Consider the following 27,854-nt stretch of genomic DNA (forward strand, 5'->3'; position numbering starts at 1 on the left):
GTGAGAGGCACGTGAAGACTTGGACTCACCAAAGTCACACACAGACAACACTCAAAAAGCAAATACACACATGTACTCTCCCTTATTCATCCAGTATTTATTAGGGGTCTACTGTAAGCCTGCCAGGCCCTGGCAGGGGTGCAGATATTAAGAGATACACAGATTAAGTCAGGCATCACAGCCCTTGCACAGTTATTGGGGAAGAAGTAAAGACACATTTGTGGATAGAAGTGAGAATGTGGAGTCACACAGGACTTCTCAGAAGGTGACCTTCTACCCATCTTGAAGGACAAGGATGGGGGCTCAGGACAGGGGAAGGGCAAATTCCAGGCAGAGGCCAATGAAACTGGACAGAGCAGCAAGAAGAGGTAGGCAGGGGCCAAATGGTGCAGAGACTTCAGTATTAGGATAATAAATACTATCTGCTAACATCTGAGCTCTCAGAACGTGCCAGGCACCGTGCTATCATACATTATATTGACCACATGCATTCTCTCTCTGTGCTCACAACCAGAGTGTGAGGTAGTAGACATTAATCACTCCTGTTGTACACGTGGTGGGACCCTTGAAACTCACAGAGCCTGTGATTTGACCAAGGCCACACATCTAGAAAAAGCCAGGTAGGTTTCAAACCAACTCTCCAACATCTGCATGCATGACCAGTGAATTCCAGACACCCCACAGGTGGCCACCTGGCCAGCCATGCCTTCACTGGCAGACCTAGACATGCACCCTTCCACATGGGCCCCATTAGTGAGGCACAGCAAACAAACCAACCAACCCCATTCTTGACAAAACATGGGGACCAGCCATCCTTCTCTGCCTTGACTTTACCCCAAGGAAAAGCAGACAGGGGTGTTAGAAGACTGGGGACATCAATAAGAAAGGACTTAACCATTCCTTAAACCCAGGAGGCCCCACCAGTCAATTCCACTAAACTTACATTGATATGAGGCCTCTGTTGTGCCTTTCCAAAGCATTCCTCATCAAAGATCACAAGGAAAGAGCAAACGTATGCAGGCAAGGAGGCAGGCAGAGAAATTGGAAGTTCAGTCCCAGCCCTCAAGCTCATAGTCCTCTGCTCCCATCATACCCCAGGACACAAGGTGGGCAGGCTACATGTGCCAGTATTGAGGCAGAGGCAGCAGGCAAAGATGGAACTTTCTTGCTAGGAACGGGTCCAGAAGTTGGTTTAGTGAGCAGTGAATCAAATATGAGCAAACCCCAGGCCTGGGGAAATACCGTACTGGAGAGCATGCAGCCCTCAAAGGTCAAGCCAAGGCCTATGCCATCACCGCCTCTGCCCAAAGCCCCATCCATCCCATGCCCCACACAGAACAGAGGCGCTCAGGGGAAACTGACATTTGGTTTTATTGTGCCAAGGACATTACAGATGGTGGATCTTGTCAACACCTGCAGGGCACAGGTGCCTCATCTGTTGAGGCTGCTCCCACTCCCCACACTCAAATCCTGGGCAGGCGGTAGCTGCCATGATCCTCAAAGGTGCCTCCCACCCCAAGACTCCAAAGAGACCAGTGGTGGTGGTGGTAGTGGTGGTGGTGGTGTGGAAGCAATAGGAATGCAGCGAGGTCAGAGTCTCAGTGTCCAAAGCCCATATGACACCTGCCCCCCTGCCCCCCACCCTGCCCCGGCTTGCACTCTAGACACTGCCCACCTCCACAGAGCTGGAGGCTAGAGACAGCAACCACATCTTTGGGCTCCCTCTGTGGCCCATGGCCTGCCTGCTCCCAAACCAGAGATGCCGCCTTCACAGAGCCAATGCTGTTGTCTACATCATTTTGGATTGATTGATTTTATAAGATAAAAGTACATTTTAATAAAGAAAAAATTCAACATTGAAGGCTCAGACATTCTTGGGGTACTGGGAAGGGGAATTCCCACTTCTTCCTCGCACCTTCCCAGCATCATTGTGGAGGTGGGGGTAACAAGTTTTTCTGAAGTTGGAAAAAACAGGGCAGGGAGTGAGGGGGGCAGGGAGACTTTCCTCTGTCTGAATGTTTCTCCTCAGGGACTGCCTGGCTGCCAGTTGGTTTGTCTCTGTGTGCCTCTCGCCTATGTTCGGCACCCTTGCCCAAGTCCCCTGTGGAGTGCAGGGATGGTGCTGTGCAGGGGGCAACAGGGCACGTCAGCTGGCGAAGAGACGGGTGATGGTGGTGGTGGCAGCGATGAAAGGGGGTGCAGTGGTGGGTCAGCCAGAGGGAAGTGGGGAAGAGGGAAACGAAGGGAGAGAGGGAAGAAGGCAAGAGGGAAGAAAGCCAAAGAAGGTGGGTCGGCACCGGAGGGCAGGAGTGGTGGGGGTTGGGAGATGGTCTCCAGTCTCTGGGTCTCCATCAACTCTTGTCTGGGGGTGGATCTCTGTGCACTTTGTTTTTCTTCATACTGTCTAGGTATTCCTGTTGGGACACTGCCAGCACCGATGCTAGGATCTCATCATCATCCCAGTCATTCAGACCTGCTGGGCCAAGAGGAAGGGGAAAAGGATGATGGAGCACTTCCAGCCCTCCTTCTCTTCACCCTTTGCTGATCCCTGGCTCTAGAGAGATCCTATCCAGGCCCCTCTACATTTCTATGGAGAAGGCTCCTCCGGGCCTATGAAATCCCATTCAGATCCCCTCCGGACACATCCCTTGGGTTTGAAAAATTCCCTTTTCTTGGGTAGATGGCCAGAGGTCTGGAAGGCCCCCCTCATGGGGTCTGTTGGTTCTTCTCTCTCCCCAATTCCCAGCTGGCCTCTGGGCCCCTAGACAGAGGAGGCTTACCAAACGCAGAGGGGGACATCTGCTGAATGAGGGCCCGGCACTCCAGAGCAGGGTAGAGGGACACGAGGGGGGGAGTAGCCCGGTCAGCCCCTGCCGAGAACTGGCTGCTTGTACCTGGGGCAGAGGGATAGTCAGAGGCAGGGCCCAGGACCTAGGCAGCACCTCCTAACCCCAGCATGCTTCCCTGTCACCAACTCACTGACCTGGTGCACAGGGTGAAGGAGGTTTGGCAAGAGCTAAGACAGTGCCTGGGGAAGGGGGCTTGATGCCCAACTCGGTGTGCAGCTCAGGGTGCTCGGGTGAAGAGGCTGAACTCCGCTGCCGCGGGGACCTATTGGTCCACTCCTCTAGGCCACTGGAGGCTGCTGCTGTGGCAGAACTGCATGTGGCGCTGGCTTTCCGGGGCTGCAGTGGGAAGGAGGAGGAGGAAGGAAGGACCAACGCCAGTCACGACCCTCCTATGCCCCATCCCTGAGGGCTGGCTCCCTCCCGGAATCCTGGCTATGATACAGTTTCTACATAGGCCACCATCATTCCTGGCCACACAGCAGACCACAGGACAAAGGTAAGCTCCTTAATCCTCCCTCACACCCTTACAGCCAATTTGACAGGGAACCTATACTTCCACCTTCAAAATCCATTCAGACTCCATCCCCTTTTCTCCTTCCTTCCTAGCCAGCTCTGCCATCAGTTACCACTGGGACTATTCTAGTAGCCTCTGCCTCACAGGCCCCTGCTTCTACCCCTGCCCCCTAGATTCCATGTTGCACTCAGCAATCAGGGGGATCCTGTCCCTCCTCTGCTCACAACTCTCCAAATGGCTTCTGCCTCACTCACAGTAAAAGCCAAAGTCCTCACCACAGCCCACAAGCCCCTTCTCAATCTGGCCCCACCACCTCTGACTTCATTTACTACTACATTCTGCTCAGCCACACTGGCCTCCTGACCACACCCAAATCACACCAGGTGTGCCCTACCTCAGGGCCTTTGTTGGCCTTCTGCCTTGCCTGGCACATGCACTTAGCTAACTGCTTCACCTTCTGCAAGCTTTTGCTCACATCTCACCTGCTCTGAGGCCTACCCTGGCCACGTTATTTAATACTGTGACCTCTCAACACCCTTAGCCCTACTCATTCCCTTTACCCTGCTCTACATGTTTCATCTGTCCCACCTCTCAACTAGTGTATTCATTATGTTTACTGTTTATTTTGTTCCACTCTGCAAAAATTTAAGCATCACAAGCACAGGGATCTGGGCCTGCCTGGCTCACCAATGTACCCCCATACACTGAGAACAATGCCTGGCACAGACCCGCAATCAATATTTGTTAAGTAAATGACTCAACTCTTTCCAGCATCTACAGTCACTCTAAACTCCTTGTGATTCCTCAAATGCCTGCCTGCTCTGCCTCCTCTCTGCCCTAAACATTCAACCTTCCTGTGTGAAGACTGATCAGAGCCCCCACAACTACTGGTCTCCTAGACAGGGTCAAGGGCTTCACTGATGTATGTCTCCCTCAGTAGACAGGGGATCTCTGAGAGTGGAGCAGGCCAGACCTGATTTTACATCCTCAGCACAGAGCCTGACGCACAAGGACCTTCAACAAAAGCCTGTCCCTCTGGAACTACCCATCAATCCCACGTGTCACCACCAGTGGCTGGCCTCCCTCACTCTTTGAGAGAGAGCTTGTTCTGCAAAGGTGTTGAGAGTTCTAAAGCACAATGCCAAGACTCAGGCCAAGATGCGGTACAGAATGGGCTGGGAGCTTCCTTTTCTCCCAGATGTCAAAACTGCTTAATTTTTTTCTGCCAGTATGGGGGCAGAGCATGGGAAGTAAGGGGTTCTTGGCCAGGCCAGTGACAGAGCCCAGGACACACCTGGCTGGGGCCGCGGACCTGGCGGGCCTGTTTCTCTTGATCCCGTAGCCACTGCAGGTAGGATTCCCGAGCCACCTGCTCCTCAATGGCCTCGTTTGTGGCCTCCCAGTCTGTGGCCCGCTTCTTGTCTTCCAGCATCTGCTGTTCAATCCATGACTCCTCTGATGTTTTTATGGCATTCTTCATCAGGGACTGCTCTGCAAACTGCAAGGCACGGAGGACAGGGATGTAGGGTGACACTCTGAACTCCAGCCAAGAGACAGAACTGGCTCAGGATTATGAGTCTGTAGGCTCAGAAGACAGGGGATAGGAAGGCAGGTACTCCTACTAAGCACCCCCCTGAGCAGGCTGTCTATTCATCAGGTATCGGGGGAAGGCAGGCTGGGGTAGTGGGATTTGTCACTCCAAACTCCTACACTCAGAAGCCCTGCTCCCAACCCCAAGACACTTTGACTGAAGTACTCTGTCTGGGGCAGCCAGGTACTGGAATTTAAAGACGCCTTACCCAGAGATGACTCAGTTTCATAATGCTGAGGCCTTCCTCACCTATGCCCACATGGGACAAGGAGAAAAGATTACCTGACCTGAGAAGTTAGCTGTGTGTACACAGGGCGAAGGGAGTATTTGGACATTTAAGGGGACAAGAGGACAGTACTGTCATGGTATAGGGTGTTATGAATTGTGGGACACCGTAGGAAAGTGCTTTTCGTCAGGCTATGAGATATGAAATAATGAGAAAAATATCAGAGCATATTCCAGGCATTAAGTGTAATTATTGCTCAACAAAATTCTAACATTATTTTAATTCAGATATACACACTACACACCAGTGTGTGTGCACTAAGTTATGATGTAAAGCGTAGTTTTTTACCTATGTGTAATAGTCCAAAAAGTATGTAAAACTGTTAGAACAAGTCAATTAAAAAGTGGGCAAAAAAAGTCTAAATACACAACCTCCTCAAAGAAGATATACAGATGGCAAATAAGCCCATGAAAAGATGCTCAACACCATTTGTCATCAGGGAATTGCAAATTAAAATAATGAGGTACCTTATCTGTTGGAGGTATCAGTAAGAACTGCAGCTTCATATAGATACAGATGGTTAAAGAAATATTTCTAGATAAGAGTATACATAGAAATATTTCTAGGTAAGTGTATACATATGGGTTAGTATACACAGATATATTTCCTTGCTCTGTCAGCTGAAGGAGCCTAGAAGCAAGGACACCCCAGTAACAAGGAGCATACTCAGCATCCAGATCTTGATTTTTCTTTTTTAAAATTTTTTTAATGTTTATTTTTGAGAGAGTGAGCAAGCAGGGGAGGGGGGAGGAAGGGGGAAGAGGGAGAGGGGAGAGGGGAGAGGGAGTCACACAATCTGAAGCAGGCTCCAGGCTCTGAACTGTTAGCATAGAGCCTGTTGTGGGGCTTGAACTCATGAACCACAAGATCATGACCTGAGCTGAAGTCGGATGCTTAACCGACTGAGCTACCCAGGCACCTGCAGATCTTGGTTTCTAATAACATACTCCAATAAAGGGAACCAGGGATCCTTGGAGAAATGGCTGGTTCTAGAATTGGGGCAAGAAATACACAAGATGAACCTGGAGCACCTCATAGTGCCAGAAGCTAAGAAAGTGCTACAAAATGAAACAAAATAAACAAACAAAACCCAAAATTTAAAACAGCTCACCATCACAATGATAGGGGGATGTCAACGAGATGTAGGAACCAACTAAGCTCTTAATAGCCAAAACTGGAACAATGTGAGCATCAAAATCAATAAAAATAGTACTGGATTACAATCCAGTATAAAAGAAATACCCTTGGGTCCACAGTGATATAAATAAATGGAGGACAAGAGACCAATCTCCCTTGCAGAATTCTACAGTTTATATAGATACTACGCCCTCAAGAAGATAGAGCATAACCTCCACTTCTCAAGTGTGGGCTGTACATAATGGTTTCCTTCCAAACAGGACAGTATGAAAAAGGGAATGGGGAAAGAGAGTAATTTTACAGTGGAGAAAATCTGACAAACACTACTTCCGCTATCAATCAAGGTCAACATCAACAGTCATAAATCATGTTCACAGTATATACTACTGACATGATGTGATGAGAATGGCACTTTTACCACTGTGATCTTTCTCCCTAAAACCCATAGCCCCAGTCTAATCATGAGAAAAACATTAGACCAATTCCAAAAGAGAAACATCCTACAATATACATGACCAGTACTCTTCATAACTGTGAAGGTCATCAAAAACATGAAAATGTGAGAAATTGTCACAAGGGAACCTAAAAAAACATCATGATTTCAGTTAATAACAATGTATCAGTATTAGTACAAATATTATAACAAATGTCAATTCCAAAAGAGAAACATCCTACAATATAAGTGACCTGTACTCCTCAAAGCTGTCAAGGTCATCAAAAACATGAAAATGTGAGAAATTGTCACAAATAAGGGAACCTAAAAAAACATCATGATTTCAGTTAATAATAATGTACCAATACTGGTTCAAATATTATAACAAATGTATCACAGTCATCTAATGTTAATGATAACGAAACTATTGGGCTTGGGCGGGAGAAGCGGAGACAAGAATACATGGGAACTCTATACTATCTTCTTAATTTTTTGGTAGATCTAAAACTTCTAAACCATTAAGTCTAGGTGCACCTGGGTGCCTCAGTTGGTTAGGCGTCTGACTCTTGATTTTGGCTCAGGTCATGATCTCCTGGTTCGTGGGATCGAGCCCAGCTTTGGGCTCTGTGCAGAGCCTCCCTCCCACTGCCCCCTCCCCTTCTGGCATGCATGCATATGTGCTCTCTCTCTAAATAAGTAAATAAACATTAAAAAAAAAAAACCCAAGCCTACAAATAAAAAAAAAAAAAAAACTTAAGGCATTCACATTTTTTTAAAAAAAGGAAAAAGAGAGGTGCCTGGGTGGCTCCCCAGTTGAGCGTCTGCAGCTCAGGTCATGATATCAAGGTTCATGAATTTGAGCCCCACGTTGGGCTCTGTGCTCACAGCTCAGAGACTGGAGGATGCTTCGAATTCTGTGTCTCCCTCTCTCTCTGCCCCTCCCATGCTCGTGCTCTCGCTCTCAAAACATAAATAAACATTAAAAAAATAATTTTTAAGGGGCACCTGGGTAGCTCAGTCAGTTACGCATCCAATTTCGGCTCAGGTCATGATCTCACGGTTTGTGAGTTCAAGCCCCATGTCGGGCTCTGTGCTGACGGCCTGGAGCCTGCTTCAGATCCTGTGTCTCCCTTTCTCTGCCTCTCTCCCTCAAAGGTAAATAAACATTAAAAAAAAATTTTTATGTAATTTTTTAAAAATAATAAAAAAGGAAAAAGAAAAATGAGTGATCAGACCACAGAAAGTCACGGATGAATCTTAAATTTAAATACGTAGTGTTATGTGTGAGAAGGCACTCTCAAATACTGTAGGATTCCAATTCCATGACATTCTAGAAAAGGCAAAACTAGATCTGTAAACAGATCAAAGACAAAAACAAGAAAACTCAGAGAAACTGTCAGAGCCAAGAGGAGCCAAGACAACTAAATGTAGTACGGTGTCCTGGACCAGATAAGATCATAAGGGAAAGACTGAGGTCATTTAAATAAAGTACGGTCTTTAGTTAATTATCAATATTGCCTTTTGATTGTGACAAACGTTATATGCTGACATGCTAATCAGAGTGGGGAACATGGAAATTGTCTAATTTCAGTAATTCTGCCAATCTAAAACTATTCTAAAATTAAAAGTTTACTTAAAAAAACAAAACAAAAAACCCTCCATTGGAGGGTGTGTTGGTGTTAGGGTGTGCATTTCCTAAAATGAGGCAGGGGCACTTTCTGCTTATAGGAAGTGAAACCTGAATAGAAGATAGCAAAATCCCCAGAAGATGACTGTTTATGAGAGAGAATGAGAATGTCAGCGTGTGCTGGAAAACATACTGCCACCTTCTGAGCACCTACTAGGCACCAGGCTCAGTGTTAGGCACTTACTGTATAGGCTGAGCTACCAGCCCAGATTACTTGGGTAATCTACCCTAGGTCCCACAGCCAGTAAGTAGTACAGCCAGGCCCGCACTTTAAGTCTCTGAACACAGCTGTCTATTAACTGCTGAGTTTCAGAAGAGGATCCATGTGGGTGCCAAGATACCCATACCAAGCCTTGGTTCACAGTTCTCAGATGTGCCTCCATATCACAAAATGTCAACCATCAACAGGCATGAAAGATGGGTAAGCCAGCTCGGACAGGCAAATGGAGACCACAGACTGAGCCCTGAGATCCCCTCGAGTTAACTCCCTATTTTTATAAAGGTGAGACCTTAGGGGCAACTCAGAGGGTACAGGACATTTTTGTGGACTAGGGCATAACTGAGACCCCAACAGAGGTTTTTGGCCTCTGTATCTAGCAGTCATCCTGAGCAGGGGGACCCACTTACCCCCGGTTTGAATGACGGCAGGCCTAGCCCCACACCAATGGTGGCCTTGTTGGGATTCACCACTGAATTGTAGTGGATATTCCGATGGTAGCTGACGCGGATGGGTTCATCCTCATTTTGATGGATCCCATGGAATGTGTTGATGGGTTCTGCAGAGAAAGAGAAGGAAGGAGCATCCACAATGGGCCAGGCAGGGCAGGCTCGGACCAGGTGCAGTCGATCGCTCACCTACCCACCACAGAAGTACCTGTGCTGTACTGGTACACCTCCACGGGCCGGTTGTACATCTCTGCCATGGCCTGCATCTCAATGTGGTTGCCATGGCAGTTGTTTTTCCGCTTCCTGTTGATGTAGGTGGTGAAGTCCTCTGTGACATAGTTGGAGAAGTAGTCCGCATTCTTCATCTGCAGAACAGATTGGAGTCAAGGTCTGCGGGGGGGAAGAGATGCACCCACACTGCCCCCACCCCAAGGCCTCCACAGGGTCTCACCAGGTAGTCCATGCAATGCTTTCGTACAACCTCATGCATGTCCTGGTCTCCATATACCTGGTCAGCTGTGGGGAGAGGAGAAAGGAGAGGCTGGGGTTAAGAGCTGTCACCAGAAGAGTTTGGAGTCATGGAACATCCTTGGCGGTGGAGGGCTGGGGGCCAGAAAAACTCCTTTTCCTACACTAAAGGCCTGGAGAGTGCTAGGCTTTGTGGGCTAGAATGGGGTCATGGAAAAAGAGGCAGGCAGGGACAGTCTTTAGGAACAAGAGTATAGGCGAGAGGAACACAACCACAGTCCTCTCAGGCAGATGAATTTGTCCAGGGCTTGCCAAGCCACTCAGACAAGTCAATAAACATTTTAAGTCCCCTAAGTGGCCTTGAGCACCAGCAATTCCACACTCCCCCTTCACTCTTCACATGAGGAAGCCAAGGTTCAGGGAGAGTTTGTGGCTTTATCAAGGTCACACAGCAAGTGAGTCTGACGGATTCAACTCTAGAATCCAGTTTTCCTGACTCCTGGGAGCCAGCATGGCCTCTGCAGGTTAAAAAAATGAAAAAAGAAGAGACAAGAAAAACAACTGGGCTCCAAGCCTAGTTCTGCCAGGTACTAGTGAGCTAAGCGACTAGAAGAAAGCAACCCAAGTGTTCCGAGCCTCATGTGCTTCACACACAAAACAGGAACAAGTAGGATGACTCCCTAGCAGGCCTCTTGTGGGATCAATGAGATAAAGGGTATAAGGTGACTAGCACTGGGCTTGGGACAGACCAGCCACTCAGCAAATCAAGAGTTCCCTACCCATAGTGGGGCCTGAATGTGGGGTACTGTGAATGTGAGAGAGGTGAGTAAAATCCTGCCCCTGCCTGCAAGAAGCACGTAATCTAGCAAGAGAAATAAGACACATATGAACATAACTTAAACTTAATTCAGGAAAGGCAGCCTATGGCCCAAATGGTCTAGGCATCATGGGGTTTTGGTCAAAATAAGAACCAGGCTCCTCCTGCCTCACTCTGCGGATCTTCACACATGCCATTTCCTCTTTTCAGGGCATTCTTTCCATTCTCCTCGGCTGCCTACCTGTCAAATACCCATGTGTTCTTTATACAGTTCCCCATCTCTCCCACCCTCCAGAGCACTTCTATCACCAGATTTATCAAAGGTGTATGCAGACTTCCTCTGCCTGAGCACTCTGACTTCCACTGAGGGCTGAGAGCAGTTCACATCCAAGTCCACCCCAGCTCAGAGGCCAATACAGTACAGGAAATCGGGAAGAGCTTGCTGACTGGATGGATAGGCTGGGGTGGGGGAGGCCGGGAGTCTTGTCCCTGGGAAATTAAAGTGGGCTTGAAGACGAGGCCCACCTGGTGTCCACTGGCTAAGACAAAGAGGGAATTTCCCTTTGTCTCCCCAAAGGACCAGGACCACTGCTCTGATGGTATCACTCGGGGCACTGCGGCAGGGTCAAGTCCCTCAGGGGACACCACAGAGTTCTTCCATGAGAGCCAGTCTGCCTCGGAAGAATCGCCGGAAGAACGCCTTTGCCGCCCTCTCCCTTCCCTCCCTGGAGGATTCTGTGAGATAAGGAGAAAAATGCTACTTCTGAGATAGAAAACGGGGCCAATGCCTGTCTCATGTCCTCTTCGGAGGTGCAGAGGACTGAGGGGGAGGGGAACTGTGAAGGCGGGAAGGGGTAGCCCCTTCACCGATGTAAACAAGGATGTGGGTTCTGCGGCCACACTCTTCCCCACCCCCCAGCAGCACTTCCAGCAAGTCATGTGCCCTGCACACAGGCTGGGGGCCCCCTGCTGCCGCCTTTCTTAGAAGCCAGGACCACAGAGCCCTCTGTGGCTGCCGAGAGCTATTTATGTAGAATGAGCTTGGGGTGATGAGGAGGCAGTGCTGCCAGCAGCTGCAGTAAACAGGAACTGAGATGGCGGCAAAGGGGTTAAATAGGGGCCGGGCTGCCAAGCTCAAGGAGGTGGCTGAGATGTTCCTAGGGAAGGATCAACAGGCATTTGCAGGCCTGGGAGATGGATCTACCTGAGCTAGATGCCAGATGCAAGAAAATGGAGGAAAGGGGAGACTGGGACAGGGAAGGGAACTGAGGGAACCTCATGAAGGTCCCCCTGCTCCATTCCCCTGCCACTGTCTCCTTTGCCTTAGCAGAAAGGCTCTGCTGCCTCCTAGCTGTGTGGCACTGGACAAGACCATCAAGCTCTCTGGGCCACAATGTCTTCTTCCGAAGTGGGGAGAGTAACTCCTCTTCCTTTCACAGGGAGCTGTCAAAACTAGGGGTAGGGTTTGCTGAACACCTAAGGTGTACTAGGTGTTCAAGAAATGGGGTTCCATTTATTACGAGTAGACGCTGACTCTTTCAGATGGCCAACCACCCACAAGTCAGTCAGAATGTCACCAGAACCACTTATTTAAGCCCTTCCTCATTTCTGTCACTTCCTCAGCCAGAGGAATGCCCCAAACTTAGGAGTCTAGGCTGTCCCTCCTCACACAGGCAGGAATGGGTCTCAACCTTTACTGAATTCAAAGGTCCACAGGTCTACCTTCTGTATCCATAGTTCAAATCTTTAGCAACCAAATTAACATCAAATCAATAATACAAGCTTCACAAACCAGGGCCCTTAAGTGTGGGCAAGGTATAACTTTACCTTCCTACCTACCTCCCTGTAAAATATCCCCTTCTCTCTTCAATTCTAAGATGCACTGGTAGGTGGTACCACACATGCATTTAAATCGCAGCTTTTGTTAGGGGTGGTAGTGGCACGGCACGACCCACCTACCTGATTATAAGATATACCCCAGTTTGGGGATCATACACATGGAAGAAAATATGTTATCTGAACCAGCAAAACGGAACAATAATACTTCCCCAAAGAGGGAGAGGAGAAGGGTCTTTACAGTGATCTAAGGCAGGGAAAAGCATCCAGGGCAGGGCAGAAACACAGGCAGCCCTCACTGAGGTGGTGCTTGCCTGACTTTGCTAGCCCCACCTCTGTCCTCCAGAAAGCCCTCCTCCTCCGAGAGGGTAGGCATATGGGACCAGGGGCTAGGCTGGGCTGGATTTCCCTGTGGGGGCCAAGGTGGGGGAAAGGGCCAATGGACCTGCAGAGGTAGGGGAATTCAGAGAACTTGTTTTGATAGAAACTGAAACTCCTCTTCTTGCTGACGCTGCACTTGTGGGCAACGTGCACCTGCTCTCCCTTCCCAGAGTCCAGCTGAAGGGGGTCCCCACTACCTCACCTCTGTCCCCAACCCAAAGAGTGCTCAGAAATCTTCAGGAAAGTACTACAATTGGTTCCACTAAGGTCTTTTCACATTCCAACTTCTTCCATCTTCACCCCAAAAAAGCCCTACTTTACACAGGAGGGATACTGAGGTACAAAAAAACAGCACAGCTGGCCCAAGGCCACACATCTGGGAGGGTGAAGGTGAGGCCAAGCTCTCAAGAAATAACCAGTGACTTCAAACACTCATGCTCCAGGTGATGTTACCACCACTCCCAATCCACCTATCACCTTAGCCACCTGACTGCCTAGGCAAGGCCTGATTCTGTCTGCCTCAGTTTCTCCACCAGCACAAACAGGAATCAGCTGGAACCCAGGAAAGGTCTGGGAGTGAGCAGAGATTAGAGAGGTCAGTATCCCACACCGGTCCTTTCTCTGAGCATGCTGAGACACCAGCACAAAAATCCATGTGCACACACACACACACACACACAGCCAGCAGATCCTGCCAAAGACATTCCCTGAGACCAAATACCCATACCACCCTGACAACTACAGAGACCTATTGCATTCCACAAGTAGTTGCCCTTGCTGCTAACCAAGAAAGACTAAAGGTTGCACATGAGGCAAGGCTGTACAAACTGAGGACCCCCACCTCCTTCCTACCCTTTGCCAGGGGCTTAATGGGAGGGAGGAATAGCCAATAGCTCTAACAGACTTGCCTCAACCTCCTTCCCCTATTGCCTGAGGGAAGGTCCCCCAAACCTCTGTAATCCTTCCTCCTTAGGCTCCCTAAAATAAAGTCACTATTTGCCAAAGAGTTATATGCAGAAGCAAGACAGGAGAGCCTGGATAATCTAAAGGAGTTTAATAAAGTACAAGGCTCTACCATTTGTTTTAGAGACACCTGGGACCTGCCTCCCCACCAGGCTGCTGCCTGCCTGCCTGCTAGAAGAGCCACAGCAAGTTCTGCTGAGGACAGAAAAGGAAGCTCGGTGTCTGCAGGGAATCTAAAAACAAACCACACAAATGTGTGTACACACAGCAGCAGGGGGAGACAGGAACCTGATCTGTTCCCCACTTGCCTCCTGGCCCACTGTGAATGCCAGCCCCACCAAGAAGATGAGCCAGAAAAAAAGGCCTCACCTGCCTATCAAGCAGCTGTTGTGTGCACCTGGCCCATGGCCCCAAATGGCACACCCTCAGTGGGGGAGACATCCTCAATTAGGGGGAGACAAAACTCAGTCCTCTTAACAGCCTGTCTCTGAGATGCCTCCTCCTCTACTTAAGGATTCCCGTGGCAAAGATGGGAAAACTGAAGGAGGCAGGGCAGAAAGAGCCCAGTGGAAACCGGTATCATGGTGGCCCATGGGAATTTTCTCCTCTGGCCTAGTTCAACCTCAAACACCATGTTCTGACACTGGCTATGTGACCTAGATAATAACGTCCTGGCTTTCTCATAAGGCCTCAGTTTTCCCATTAATAAAACAGTCAAAATTAATCAAAGATCCATCCCTCCAATGCTGATGGTCCAGGCTAATGTTTCTGGGCCCCACCGTTGTAACATGTACAACTCCAGCTGTTTCCTCATGGCCCATGCAGACAGATGCATGTGTGGCCTCCACTTTGCCCACAGAGGCCAGGGCCAGAGGTTTTTGCTGAGTCAAAGCCATGTGGGGAGAGGGAAGGAGGAGAGAGGCAGACTCATGTTTCCAGGGGGAGGTTATCTGAACATAGCAGGGGCAGGGTGGGCCACCGGACACCTCAGGAACTCAGACTTCTACTTCTACTCCACCCAAGCCTTCACTGATGCTTACAAGTCCCCAACAGGGAGTAGTGGGAGAGAGCAGTGAATACTGGTTTACAGTACGGACACCTGGACTGCAGAGGTAAAACAGAGGGTAGAGAAGCAGAGCTGAGAAGGCAAGGCTTTCCCAGGGTCATAGAAAGAATGTGTCCTTGGGATACCTCTGGGCCCCCATGCCAGCTCTACCACTAATGACCCTGAGTGTGTTATTTCCCTTTCCTGAGCCTCAACCTTCTCACACGTCTCATGTAATAATGATCCCAATTTTGCAGGTGAATCCGAAGCACCAAGCTGAGTGCCAGCAAACAAAACAGTCAGGGTCAACAAACAACAGAGTGGTCTCTGTGTGTGCAATCCCCCTCCAACTCCAACCCTCAGTGACGTGCTCCTTCCACTATTCAATGCATAGCAGGAAGTCAGGAGCTATAGGCCTTCTCACCAGAGCTCAGGGCAACTACCACCTGTCCCTGTACAAGCCAGGCTGGAAGCAGAGGGGCAGCAGAAAGCTGGAGGACAAAGTCCCTTTCTCGGGCACATGTCCTGTGCACTCTGCTGCAGGGAAACTTCCAGATGAGGCCTGGAGACCCAGGGGCCATGTACTTCTAGAGAGAGGCCATGGGGCTTCTGAGGTTTTACAGAGAAAAGCCAAGGGCAGCTCAACTGGGGGAAATGGGTAGCCATAGTGCTGATAGGGAAAGGCCTTCAACCTGCTACGGTCAGCTCTTCCTATAAGCTCAGGCCCTTTACTGGAAGGCCTGGGGTGGGGGCAGGGGGAGTGTGGTGTGGTGTCAGAGGGTGTTTGCCGAGGTCAGCTAGATGGACATACGTGAAAATGTTGCTGTTGATATGGGTTACTACATAAACCAGGTCGTTACTAGCCCCAAGATCTGCCTCAAAGACTGCCTGAGACAAAGTATACCCAGCTACATTCTCTTACATTCACTCCACCAGTAGCCCTGTTTATCCCACATCTCGCCTGAGGTTTCAGCACAGGGCCTAGCACCTAAAAGGCCCCCACCTATTCTTTCTTTGCCTTCCTTGGTCCAAGATGCCCCCAAACCCAGCACTTTCTCTAGGAAACATTCCAGGAGAACACAGACTTGAGCCACAGGGGGAGGAGGACTGGGATTTTCCCAGGCTAGCACAGACCACTGCCTGGACCTCTTCCCCTTGGTAGAACTGGCAGGCAAGCACTCACTCCATGTAAACTTCTTCCACCCATTCAACAAACATTTGTGGCTCTGAGACACCACCAAAAACAGCATTCAGGCTTTACCAATGCTACTGTTCCGAGGGCCTACTGTCAGGCACTAAAGGGATTTACTGAAGTAATCTCATTTATCCGTTGTAACACTGGGTCTCTCAGCCTCCTGTTACAGCCTTGGAAGTAGGCTCAAGCAAAAAGAACTGGTTGCCCAAGTTCACACCAAGAATCAGTGGCACAGCCAAAAGTGGAGCCTGAGTCAGTCCAGCCCACCAGTACTCATGAGGGCTAGCCACAGAGAGGATAGCAGACCTTGTAGGGATTCAAGGAGTCCTTTAGAATCAGTACCATTTAACAGATGGGGAAATATAAGTTTTTGAATCAGGGCCAGAACTAGAAGATAGCGCTTCTGACTCCTAGCTGAAAGCTGCTATCTGAGAGCCCTTCTTCCTGGTAGATTATCAGAGCCCCAATGGAAGGGTCAGATCACGTTCCCCAATTTCCCCGGACACTAGCACAGGGCCTTACAACTGCCTATTGAGTCACAGGTTCAGAGCCAGAGGGAGCTCAAAGATACTGCTCAGACTGGACAGTTGATGGCATTAAGGAATTATGAATGTTGTTAGGTAGGATAATAACACTTTGGTTATGTTAGGAAAAAACAGAAAGAAAGAATCCTTATCTGCCAGAGAAACATACTTAAGTATTTAACATATGAAATGATCCAATGTTGGGGTTTTGCTTTAAAAATACTCTTGCTTCAGGAGAGTGAAAAAAAAGTGGGCAAGATAGTGATAAAACAAGGCTGGCCATGTGTTGATGACTATTTTGAAGATGAATGATGGGTACATGAGAATTCACTATTCTACTTCTGTGTAAGTTTAAAAAAATTCCATGGTCCCAGGGTGACAGCAGTATGCTGTGGTTAAGAGCATGGGCCTCAGACTAACCTGACCCAGAGACCCCCAACTCTACTATGTACTACCTGATCCTGGGCAGGTCACTCCCCTGCTCTAAGCTGCTTTTCTCATCTGACAAATGGAAACCACGACAGTCCCTACACTTACCTAGCCTGGGGGAGAATTAAAAAGGGTTTCCTTTAGTGGCGGACAGTGCAATCTGTCACCAAGCATTGTTATTTTCTTTATCACTGTTACTGTTATTATTACTTCCGTGCCACCACACTGCCTCATGACCAAAGGCTAGAGGCCAGATACTAATTTGAAGCTGGGGCCTGGAGTCCTGAAAAGACCAGTAAACTCTACCCTCAACCCTATCTTAGGGATTACTCCTAAAAATTAGAAGTAGCTCAGGGGCATTGCTAGGCCCTTGAAGGCTGAGCCAGAGACTCACCTACAGCCCGGAAGAGACAGGCGCCGTCCTCCTTCATCTGCTTGATGATGAAGCCCTTCTTGTCCCTCAGGGCCTTTTCAAACCAGTGCTCCTGCTGGAGGGAAGAGGTGGGGGTCAGCAACAGGAAAGACCTGTACCCCCTCCCCATGGCCCTGCCCTCCAATTCCCGAAGGGCCTAGCTAAATGTCAGGGTCAAACTCCCAGCCCTGTTTGACACTCTATGCATGCAAAGGAAGAGGAGACCCTTTCTTTTAGGGAACTGGTCATCGTGTGAGCAGAAGACTTGCTCCCAGAAGGGCCTCATCTGCTTTCTGACGGACCCCTGCTGACCATGTTGGGAATCCAATGCTTGGCCTTCCCATAGGCAGCCGGAGGCCCTGACCCAGCAAGTACCTGGAGGTAGGGGGCAGCAGAGAACCTGGCTTTACCTCAAGGAGTTTCACCTGGGGACCCTCTAGTCACTTAGGGTAGGGAAGATATGGAGGAGGGAGTAACTGGCAAGAGCCTAGATCCCATTTTGCCTTTGTATAAGGCAAAATGCATGCAAGGTAGGATTTCACTTACAATTGAACAAGTTTAACATACATACATGTGACTATACATATAAGTATACAAACATGTAAAAGTTGGGAAAACCATCCAAGAAAATACCCCTAAAAGTTGGCATTACAGGTGATTTTGACCGTCTTCAAGAGAAGTATGCAATCCCTTGTCCAAAATTCCAAAACTCAAAAAGCTTTGAAAACCAGAAGTCTTCCTCTAATTCATCTGCCATCATAACCTGACCTGAGCTGGCGAGAACTTATTTATCCCCCACTTGGAGGTGAATATTCAAACATTGCCATGCAGAAACATTCAGGTGTTCATGAGGTACTGCCACAGACTCCACCAGAGGTGTTACCAAACACATAGTATATACATCAGGTGATTTTCCTAAATTCTGAAATTTCTCTAAATTCCAAAGCACATCTGACCCCAAAGGTTCAGGTTTAGTGTGCCTAGACAAATGTGTTATTTTCAGACTTAAAAAATAATAATGGATGAGCGCCTGGGTGGCTCAGTTGGTTAAACATCTGACTCTTGGTTTTGGCTCAGGTCATGATCTCAGTTTGTGGGATCGAGCCCTGTGCTTACAGCATGGAGCCTGCTTGGGATTCTATCTCCCTCTCTCTCTGCCCCTCCCCTGTTCACTCTCTGTGTCTCAAGAAATAAATAAACTTAACCCTCTGTTTGTCCCTCCCCCTGTTTTTATATTATTTTTGCTTCCCTTCCCTTATATTCATCTGTTTTGCATCTTAAAGTCCTCATATGGGTAAGGGGCATTAAGGAATCTACTCCTGAAATCGTTGTTGCACTATATGCTAACTTAGATGTAAATTTAAAAAATAAATAAAAATTTAAAAAAATAAACTTAAAAAACAAATCTCTCTCTCCTTCTGCCCCTCTCCCTTGCTCACATAAGCACACCCTCTCTAAAAAAAAAGTAGATGAATAGGCAGAAAAGAGGGTATTTAGGGCAGTGAAACTACTCTGTATGGTACTTTATAAGTGGGTATGTGTCAGGGCACCTGGGTGGCTCAGTTGGTTAAGCATCTGACTTTGGCCCAGGTCATAATCTCATGGTTCGTGAGTTCAAGCCCTGCAACGGGCTCTATGCCAACAGTGTGGAGCCTGCTTGGGATTATTTCTCTCTCCCTCTCTCTCTGCCCCTCCCTGGCTCATGCTTTCTCTCCCTCTCAAATAAAATATAACTTAAAAAAAGTGGTTATGTATCATTATTCATTTGTCCAAATCCATAGAATGTACAACACCAAGGGTGAAACCTAATGTAAACTGTGGACTTTGGGTGTTTATGATGTGTCCTACATGGACACTGATTGTAACAAATGCACCACTCTGGTGGGGGATGTTAATAATGGGGGAGGCTATGCATGTGTGAGGGCAGGGGATATATGGGAACTGCCTGTTCAATATGAGAACTCTTTTGTTCAGTTTTTTAAAAATTTTTTTTCAATGTTTATTTTGAGAGAGAGAGAGACAGAGAATGAGCAGGGGAGAGGCAGAAAGGGAGACACAGAATCTGAAGCAGACTCCAGGCTCTGAGCTGTCAGCACAGAGCCCAACACGGGGCTCGAACTCATGAACCGTGAGATCATGACCTGAGCCGAAGTTAGACATTTAACCCTCTTTTGTTCAGTTTTTCTGTGAACCTGAAAGTGCTCTAAAATATTGTCTATTAAAAAAATAGGGGGGCCTGGTGGCTTAGTCGGTTAAGCGTCCGACTTTGGCTCAGGTCATGATTTCACAGTCCATGAGTTCAAGCCCGTCAGGCTCTGTGCTGACAGCTCAGAGTCTGGAGCCTGCTTCAAATTCTGTGCCTCCCTTTCTCTCTCTGCCCCTCCCCCACTCATGCTTTGTCTCTCTTGCAAGAATAAACAAACATTAAAAAAAATAAAAAATAATAATGTCCACGGGTCACTTAGAACATATTTTCCATTTCAAAACAAAACTAGAAGCAGCAGGCCTTTCCCAGGCCCCTTACGCCCTCTGGTGGCCACCAGAAGAAACCAGCCTTACCTATCATCCAGGCTAAGGACCAGAAGTACCAAGCCTGCTCCTTCGGGACACCACCCTGACCAGGGATTTATAGTATATGGCTAATGATCACTAGACAGAGGGGATCATTACTCTACAGGCCACTTTTCCCCAGCTCAAGTGAGCAAAATTCCCAACAGAGTAGGAAGTACGAAGTCTGGAAGCCAAAAGCTCTGCATTCCAATCCCAGCTCTGCCACTCACTCACTGCATGATTTCAGGTAAGCTACCTGAATTCACCAAGCCTCAGTTTCCTATCAAACAGGGGATATGTGATCTACCTGATGGAGCTGTCAAGAAGCTCAGAGGAGCTTCAGGACCTGAAAAGGCTTTGTAAATAACCTAAGTCACCAGTCACAGAAGAGTGGAGACTGGCCCAGAGATGATGCACAACTGAGGCCCTCAGAGAGTCCCAGGTGAGTGGCTGGACAGTAAGGGATGAAGATGGGGGTGACAAAGGGATGCCCAGCAGCCCCACCATTAGGGCCCACACCCCGGGAAGGTGTTACCAGCTTTCCAGAGATGACAAAGGTACCTGGAAGCCCTTAATGGGTTCCCATAGACAGCACAAAGACTCTTATTTGAGCACAACACTCCAACAACCAGGTGCCTGTCCACAACCAAGAGACTGTGGACTAGTACACTCCAGCCAGTTCCCCCAAGTCCATCCCTGTCCTGCAGGGACAGTCATATCCCAATACCATGGTGCCTGCTCTAGCCAGGGGTCACCAGCAGGGAAGCTACAACTATGACTAAAGGCGCAGACTGGACAGAAAGAAAAGTTCTTAAAAAGAAGGGCACACAGCAACCTCCTGCCCTCAAGTGTGTGTGGGGAGGGAGTGGGGGGAGATGAGATCAAGGTGATCAAAGAGGACGAGAGGGGCCCCTACTTATTCATCCAACAAAAGTTTACCAGGCAGCTGCTAAGTAAGACCCTGTCTGTATTAAGGCTGGCAATGAGGACAGAGAAATTAATCAGACTTGGTCTCTACTTTCGATAAATTCACAAATTGCTGGGGGGTGGGGTGGGGACAGGGAATGACCACACACAGTGTGAGCAGGGCAGTGAAAGAGTTGAACACACAGTGCTATGAAACACAGAGGAAGGGACCTGGCCAGTAATTAAGGCTGGCACTTGAATAGAGGTGCCAGCTGACTAAAGGATCAAAACATAAAGACCTCCAGAAATGCTTGTTAACTGGATAAGAAATCACTTCTGGGGACACCTGGCTGGCTCTGTTGAAGAAGCATGTGACTCTTGGGTCTTGGGATTGTGAGTTTGAGCCCCATGTTGCGTGTTGAGATTACTTAAATAAACTAATTTAAAAAAATCACTTCTGCCACAGAGCACCAGGGATGCCAAAGGCCCAGCAATGACTCCAGCACAGCTCAAGTCCTGGGTAGGACTATGCAGGTAAGCAGGGCGGGGCCAGGAAGAAAGATGAACTCATACTAGCCAAATGCCTGCCCCTCACCAGGTGCCTGATGCAAAAAGTAACTTCACTTAATTGTTCTTATCACAGTCCAGCTGCCAGTGAGCATTAACCTCATTTGACAGAGGCAAAAGAGCTGGGGTTTGGGCACCAGCAAAGGCTAGTATAGAGGTAACAGGGGAGGCCTCATGAGCCACAGTGTGGAGACATACCTGGCAGCCTATCCTAGGAAAATCCTGGTTTGTCCCTAAAATTGAAGGAGGCCTGAATCTGGAGGCCAGACCACTACCTACCCATTGGCTTTAGCATCAGCAGCCTTAAGGGCTTAGGCTCTGGCTAAAACCGTGCCTTTCCCTTTGGGGAGAGAAAATAGGACATCATTGTCCTGGGCTCCAGAAAGAGATGAAGAGTCCCAGGAGCCTCTAGCATAGTCTCCTCCTTCCCACAGCTGGACAGGAGCCTCTGAGAAAGATGCCAACTTGGGAACTGTTTAGGAAAGTGGCCCAGGAAAAAAATGCTGGTGGGGGAGAGGGGCGGGGGCTAGTCCTGCCATTGGTAAGTTTAAGTTACAATGCTCTAGCCTGAGAAAGTCAAGTCCAGACCATGAATCTTACAAGGCCACTGCTGAGCCTGTCAGTGAGTCCCTCCCACATCTCTGAGCCTCCATAAGGGGACTAGACAAAGTTCTCTGACATCAGGGGATCCCAGGAGCAAGACTCTGCAACCTACTGGTCCAAAGGCCCAAAAGAAGTTGAAGCAGGGGCGCCTGGGTGGCTCAGTCAGTTAAGCGTCCGACTTCGGCTCAGGTCATGATATCACAGTTCGTGAGTTCAAGCCCCACATCGGACTCTGTGCTGACAGCTTAGAGCCTGGAGCCTGCTTCAAATTCTATGGCTCCCTCTCTCTCTGCTCCTCCCCCACTCATGCTCTGTCTCTCTCTCCTTCAAAAATAAATAAAAACATTAAAAAAAATTTTAAAAAAAAGTTGAAGCAGACTGTGGGACCCAAGTAATCTAGGTTCCAATCCAGCTCCACCAATTACTAGCCATGTGATGAACCACTCTAAAAACTCCACAGTATTCCAATCTGTGAAATAGGATAACAAGCTTCCCAATAATAGGGTTACTGGGCAGACTCCAATATTACATGACTTTACCTAGCAGAATAACACTTAATGGGTTTCCTTCTTCCCCTGGAATACCTCTATAGTAACCTGAATGATGACCACCCACAGATATCAGAGGCCATAAACCTGAAACCTGTAAATGGTACTTTGTAAGGAAAAAGGGTCTTTGGGGTGTGATTAAGTTAGGGGTCTTGAGATGGGGAGATTACCTTGGGAGTATTCAGGTAGGACCTAAATGCAATCACAAGTGTGAGAAAGACCTGACACAGAGAGGACACCACACATAAACAGAGAGGACAGTATGAAATCAGGCAGAGGCTGGAGTGATGTGATCACAAACCAAAGAACACCGGCAGCCACCAGAAGCTGGAAGAATACTGGATTCTCCTTAGAGCCTCTGCAGCAAGTGTGGCCCTGCCAACACTTAGATTTTGGCCCAGTGAAACTGGTTTTGGACTTCTGGCTTCCAGAACTGTGAGAGAATACATTTCTGTTGTTCTAAACCACTCAGTTTGTGGTAATTTGTCACAACAGCCACAGGAAACTAATACAACCCATTTGTAGCACTCCCTAGTGTGAGCCATGAGGCTATATGGCATGGTTCCCGTCCTGCAGGATCTACCTCTCTAGCATTCCCCCAGGGAGAGGATTAGAATGAAGGCAGCAGAGGCTTGGAACTCCCCCTCCCAGTATGGGAAGCTACTGATCCTGCCTATCAATGAATGAGCTGCCACTGAAGACAGAGGGGGCAGGGGAAGATGGCAGCAGCAGTGGCAGCTCTTGGGCAGATGTCTTCCCAGAGCCTGTGGCCAAGAGGTGTTTAGTATTCTGGCCTTCACAGCTCTGTCCCAGCAAGTCTGATGCCAAGACCACCCCTCTCTCCCCCCAAATCACCCAGGAACACTGGCTCAACTCCATGGGCAAAACACAGGCAACCCATCCAATGAAAAACAGAGGCACACTGCTCTCTAAGGAGCAACACAAGCTCTCCAGGGTGAAGGAATGGGGAAAGGAGCAAGGCCCCAAACCTACTGCTGGGCCACTGAGGGGGCAAGGGGAGAGGGGCTGGGTTAAAAAAATGAAGATTCCATCATTCTTCAACAAAAAGAAATGAAGTACTGCTGCATACTACAACACGGATGAGCCTTGAAAAGAATATGCTAAGAGAAAAAACCCAGATACAAAGAATTTCACATTGTAGGATTCCATTTGTAGGAACTGTTCAGAATAGAAGAATCAATCAAAATGAAAAGTAGATTAGTAGTTGCTGGGGCTGGGAGGCGATGGGGGATTGGGAATTGGGGATGGTGCAGAGTTTCATTTGCAAGTGATGGAAATGTTCTAAAATTGATCGATCGTGGTGATGGGTGCACAACTCTGAATACACTAAAAGCTACTGAATTGTACACTTTAAATTGGTGAATTCTACGGTGTGTGAATTATCTCCATAAAGCCGTTAAAATTAAACAAACCCAAGGGCTGACAGCAATGGCAGAGGAGAAGGAAGCCAAACATTGTATGAGACTTCGTAACACACCCCCATAAGCCAACGGGCCTTACCCAAAACTTTCAAAATGGGGAGGGGGAGTGGGGAGCAGGGAATTAAGAGATTACAACCAGCTTCTCAGAAATGAGTCCAACCTCCCTCCTCATTATTACCCATTTCAAGGCTGGAGAAACTGAGGCCCAGAAAAGGGAACTGCCTGAAGATACAGAACTCAAACCCAGAAAGCCCAGGCAGGGACCACTTCCTGCTATAAGATTCTGTCTCCCCGCCAAAGGAATCCGCTGGTTCCTGGATGCCAAACAAAGGGTCTTTGCTAACAAAGCTCGATTGTTAACAAAGCCTCCCAGGGAGAACCTAGATTGTCCTGGGGAAACTGCAAGAGAAGAAATCAGCCAAGCTCTGAGGTGGACAGGCACTCCTACACTCAATAACCCCAGGCATGGGTGGACTCTTGGGGGTGGGGGGAAGGAAGCTGAGAGTTTGCCTGAAGCCATAAAACAGCCAAGCAGGAGACCCTAGGGTTTGAACTCAGGCCTGCCCAGCTCCAAAGCCCCCAATTTTTCCACACACAAACCTACCTCTACACCATCCAATAGGCCCCTTGACGGGCAACTCCCAAGCCTATTCACCATAACACAGCTGGACATAAAACATCACTGCCTGCCAACCCCAAACCTCACACTGAACAGACACTTGTCCTGCCCACCAAGCTCGGGCAAGGGAAAGAGGAAGAGGCACCCAGTTTTTCCTCAAAAGACACTCACCATTCTCTGTCACCTCTAGGTCCCGAGGGCTTCGGTTTGAGTTCCCTAAAATCCCAAAGCTAAACGACCCTTCACCAGCTCCTTACCTGACCCATGAAGAAACTGAGACCCAGAGAACACAGACCTAACTATTCTGGTTCATCCAGCAAAGCTCCAGCAGAGTCAGAGTAGGAACCCAGGTACTCTGGCTACAGTGCCAGGTCCAGTACCTCTGACCACCTCAGCATTGCACACCCCATTCTTAAAATGCTCTGAGGGGTCCTCAAGCTCAGGAGACTTACAAGTCATTCTTTTCACAGTGTAGACTCGGTAAGGCAGCCATGCCTGGAAAAGAAACCCCCAACATCACCACCTCCCCAGCACCAGGACCCCAAGGTGCCAAAAGGGCTCCTAAAATCAGCGGAGGTAGTCACAGCATCCAAACAGACAGGAAGTCTGAGTAGTCGGAACAAGGATCCACCATCTGGGTTTCCTCTCACCAACTTCTCTCTTTTCCACGGGATCTAATGGGCTTCCAAGGCTATAAATGCCCCCAGGTGATAGTTCAGGACAAAGACTGGAACCGCAGGAAGAATCTCCGCTCTTCTCATCCCCAGAAAGCCCCAAGTTGGACCAGGTGAGGCAGGGAGAAGCATCTTATTCTCCTTTTGTCCCAAGAAGTGTGAAGACAGGAAAAGCCTTCCCCGTCATTGGGAAGGCATCATGCAACCACAGAGTTTTACTTCCACGCATGTTCTTATGGGAACAAGTATGGGGGAGGGACTCCCAGCCTAGAAGATGCAAAGGGGGTATAAGGAGATGTCTTTCTAGTCACCATGTCAGCACGCAACTTTCTTCCTTTATGCCCCTGGGACCAGGGATGTAGCATTCTCTAGTTCTGTGGAGGAAAGGCAGCCTACTACAATCAGGGAGAGAAACAATTCCTGGCCCTGACCCTGTAGACTCAGACAATTTATTCTACCTGTAGTAGTAAAGGGTAGAAAGGTATCAAGGACAGGGGGCTCAAGACAAGGCCCTGGCCCCTGTGAAGTGCAGAAAGATTTATATGAATCAAGGGGAATAGGAATATGGGTAGAGAATTTCCCTCGAGTGGGAATGTCTCCAGGAAGAAAAAAGCTTGTTGAAAGCAATTCAGAAAGCTCAGGATATTTCCAATCCTGGAAACAAGAAGCAAACAGAGCTGGGTCAGGGAGAGACTCAGAGTTATCTCCTAGTTCTTGAGGGGAGGCCTCAGCCCCAAGTCCCCAGTACCTGGCAACCTTCTCAGAGAAAGTAGGAAGATCTTCTTGGCCTGTGAGAGCTCAGGTAAGGGGTTCTTAGGACTATATAGCACCCAGGTCCTTCTGTTCAATGGCGGAGGCCTCAGGCCACACTGGAGAGGACCTCATGTCCCTCTCCCTGGTAAGAAAGGATTGCCTGGTTGTGGGGAGGGGGAGAGCACCTCATACCCAAGGGGGACTCAGGTCCCTCCTTAAGATAAATGATCTCTTGTCCCTAAGGAGAATCTTAGGCCCCTAGGAAGAGGCTCAGCCTCTTCCTCAGAATCCTGTCCTATCCATGTTCCCAAGGGGAGTAGAAAGTTCTTGGAATTTAGTTCACAAATGGCCTGAAGCTCAAGTCCCCAAAGCAAAAAAAATCCCTCAAAGGCCCCTATAACGGGTATACTTATGCTATCTAAAGTGAGGTGACAATTGGTACTTTCAGGACAGACTCACGTCTCAGGTCCTAAGGTGGGTAAGGTGTCTCACGCACCTGAAAGAAAGTTTAAACTGTTAGAGGGAAACTCGGGACCCTATTTTCCAGGGACTCCCTATCCACGCCCCTAAGAAAAGGGTCTTGGGGCTCAATTCCGAGTCCTAAGGTAGAAAGGAGTCCTCCTGTTCCTGAAGAGATCCTTAAATTCCTTGAATAGAGAAGCCCAGACCACATTTCTAGAGACACACCAGTCACTGGGGTATTCATGGGTCTCTTGTCCTTGAGGACAAGCTCAAGTGTCCTTGGCTCAATGGGTCTCAGGCCCTTGATCCATGGGAAGATCTCAGGTCCATCTCTAGGACTCCATGCTGCCCATGTCCCCTGAAGACTGGTATCAGGCTACAGTTCCCAAAGCAGGGATCTTACATCCCTTACAAAAAGCTCAGGCCCTTGGAGCAGGGGGTGCTCAGATCCATGTTTCAGGGGGAGAAGGGGCATTTTTGGACCCAAAGTATGTTTCAGTCTTTCATAATTAGGGTAGAAGAACCTCATATCCCTGTGTTTGTGTGTGTGTGTGTGGGGGGGGGGGTGTCTCAGACCCCCAAGAATACTCAGACACCAATCCCTGAGGAGAAAGGACCTCCGTGGATGGGGGGTAATCCATCTCCTGAAGAGGCTTCAGACCCAGTCTCTGTAAGCCCCAGTTCATAAGCAGGAGGACCTTAGGCTCAAGTACCCAAAACAGTGAGGCTGATTTTCTTGAAGAAAGGCTCAGGCTGGGGAGGTGGGGTAAGAGAAGAGCTGAAGGTCTATCACTTAAAAAAAGCTTAAGCTCCTAGAGAGAAATTCAGACTCTTGTCCCCAAGGAGGTCTCAGACCACTGAAAGGAAGCACAGACTCTTGTCACCTGGGAAATGGATCAATCTCATGTACCCTAGTAGTTTCTGGTCCATGAGTGTTAGTTTTGGCGCTTGTCCCCAAGGGGAAGAGAATCTTATCTCCATGAAAGTCGTTTTATTTCCCTGAAGAAAAGCTAGAAGATCCCCTTCTCTAAAGGGAATGTATCTGTGTGTGTCAGATACTTGATTCTAGGAGATGGAATCTTAGGCCCTTGAAAAAAGGCTTAGAACCTTTAAGGAAGTCGCTGGAATCCATTGGAATGGTCCTGTGTTTTGTTCCCCCTGAAAAGTAAAGGGAGGGGTTGTCCTGTATGTACTGTCTCAAACTCCCGAAAATGGTTTAGGTATCTTGGGGACACTCAAAAATGTATAAGGTTTCCATCCTATAGGACCTCCTATTTGTGTTCCCCTGAGGAGAAATCTCAGACCCTATTCCAAGAGGAAAGAAAATCTCAAGACACAGAACACAAACCAAGATCCCCTGGAGTCATGAGACTCCCCTCTCAGGTGGCATTCCTACCTACTGGCCCTACACGAGGACGTCTCAGGGCCCAGAATAATGGCTATGGGTCCCAGAAGAGACCACGGACTCCATCGTTAAGTCCGCCATCTTATCTGGGG

At 48.5% G+C, this 27,854-nt stretch overlaps 1 protein-coding gene across 6 annotated transcripts in view; it reads right to left on the reverse strand.

Moving 5' to 3' along the window:
• Positions 1-1,353: 1,353 nt before the first annotated feature.
• OTUD5 (OTU deubiquitinase 5) overlaps positions 1,354-27,854 on the reverse strand; it is a 28,049-nt gene continuing 1,548 nt past the window's right edge. Inside the window, exons 2-10 of one of the 6 annotated variants that reach the window (XM_042973765.1) lie at positions 27,465-27,515; positions 17,216-17,306; positions 9,615-9,679; positions 9,372-9,528; positions 9,125-9,273; positions 4,658-4,861; positions 2,984-3,185; positions 2,781-2,894; positions 1,354-2,476 (exon numbers count right to left, since the gene is read on the reverse strand). In XM_042973765.1, coding sequence (XP_042829699.1) covers positions 2,352-2,476; positions 2,781-2,894; positions 2,984-3,185; positions 4,658-4,861; positions 9,125-9,273; positions 9,372-9,528; positions 9,615-9,679; positions 17,216-17,306; positions 27,465-27,515 — 1,158 coding nt within the window. In that variant the 3' untranslated portion in view covers positions 1,354-2,351. Of the gene's footprint in view, positions 2,477-2,780; positions 2,895-2,983; positions 3,186-4,657; positions 4,862-9,124; positions 9,274-9,371; positions 9,529-9,614; positions 9,680-17,215; positions 17,310-27,464; positions 27,516-27,854 lie in introns of all 6 variants that reach the window. The other 5 variants (XM_042973763.1, XM_042973764.1, XM_042973769.1 and 2 more) reach the window with 5 other exon arrangements.

Source organism: Panthera tigris, chromosome X, assembly GCF_018350195.1.
Source record: "Panthera tigris isolate Pti1 chromosome X, P.tigris_Pti1_mat1.1, whole genome shotgun sequence".
NCBI lineage: Eukaryota > Metazoa > Chordata > Mammalia > Carnivora > Felidae > Panthera > Panthera tigris.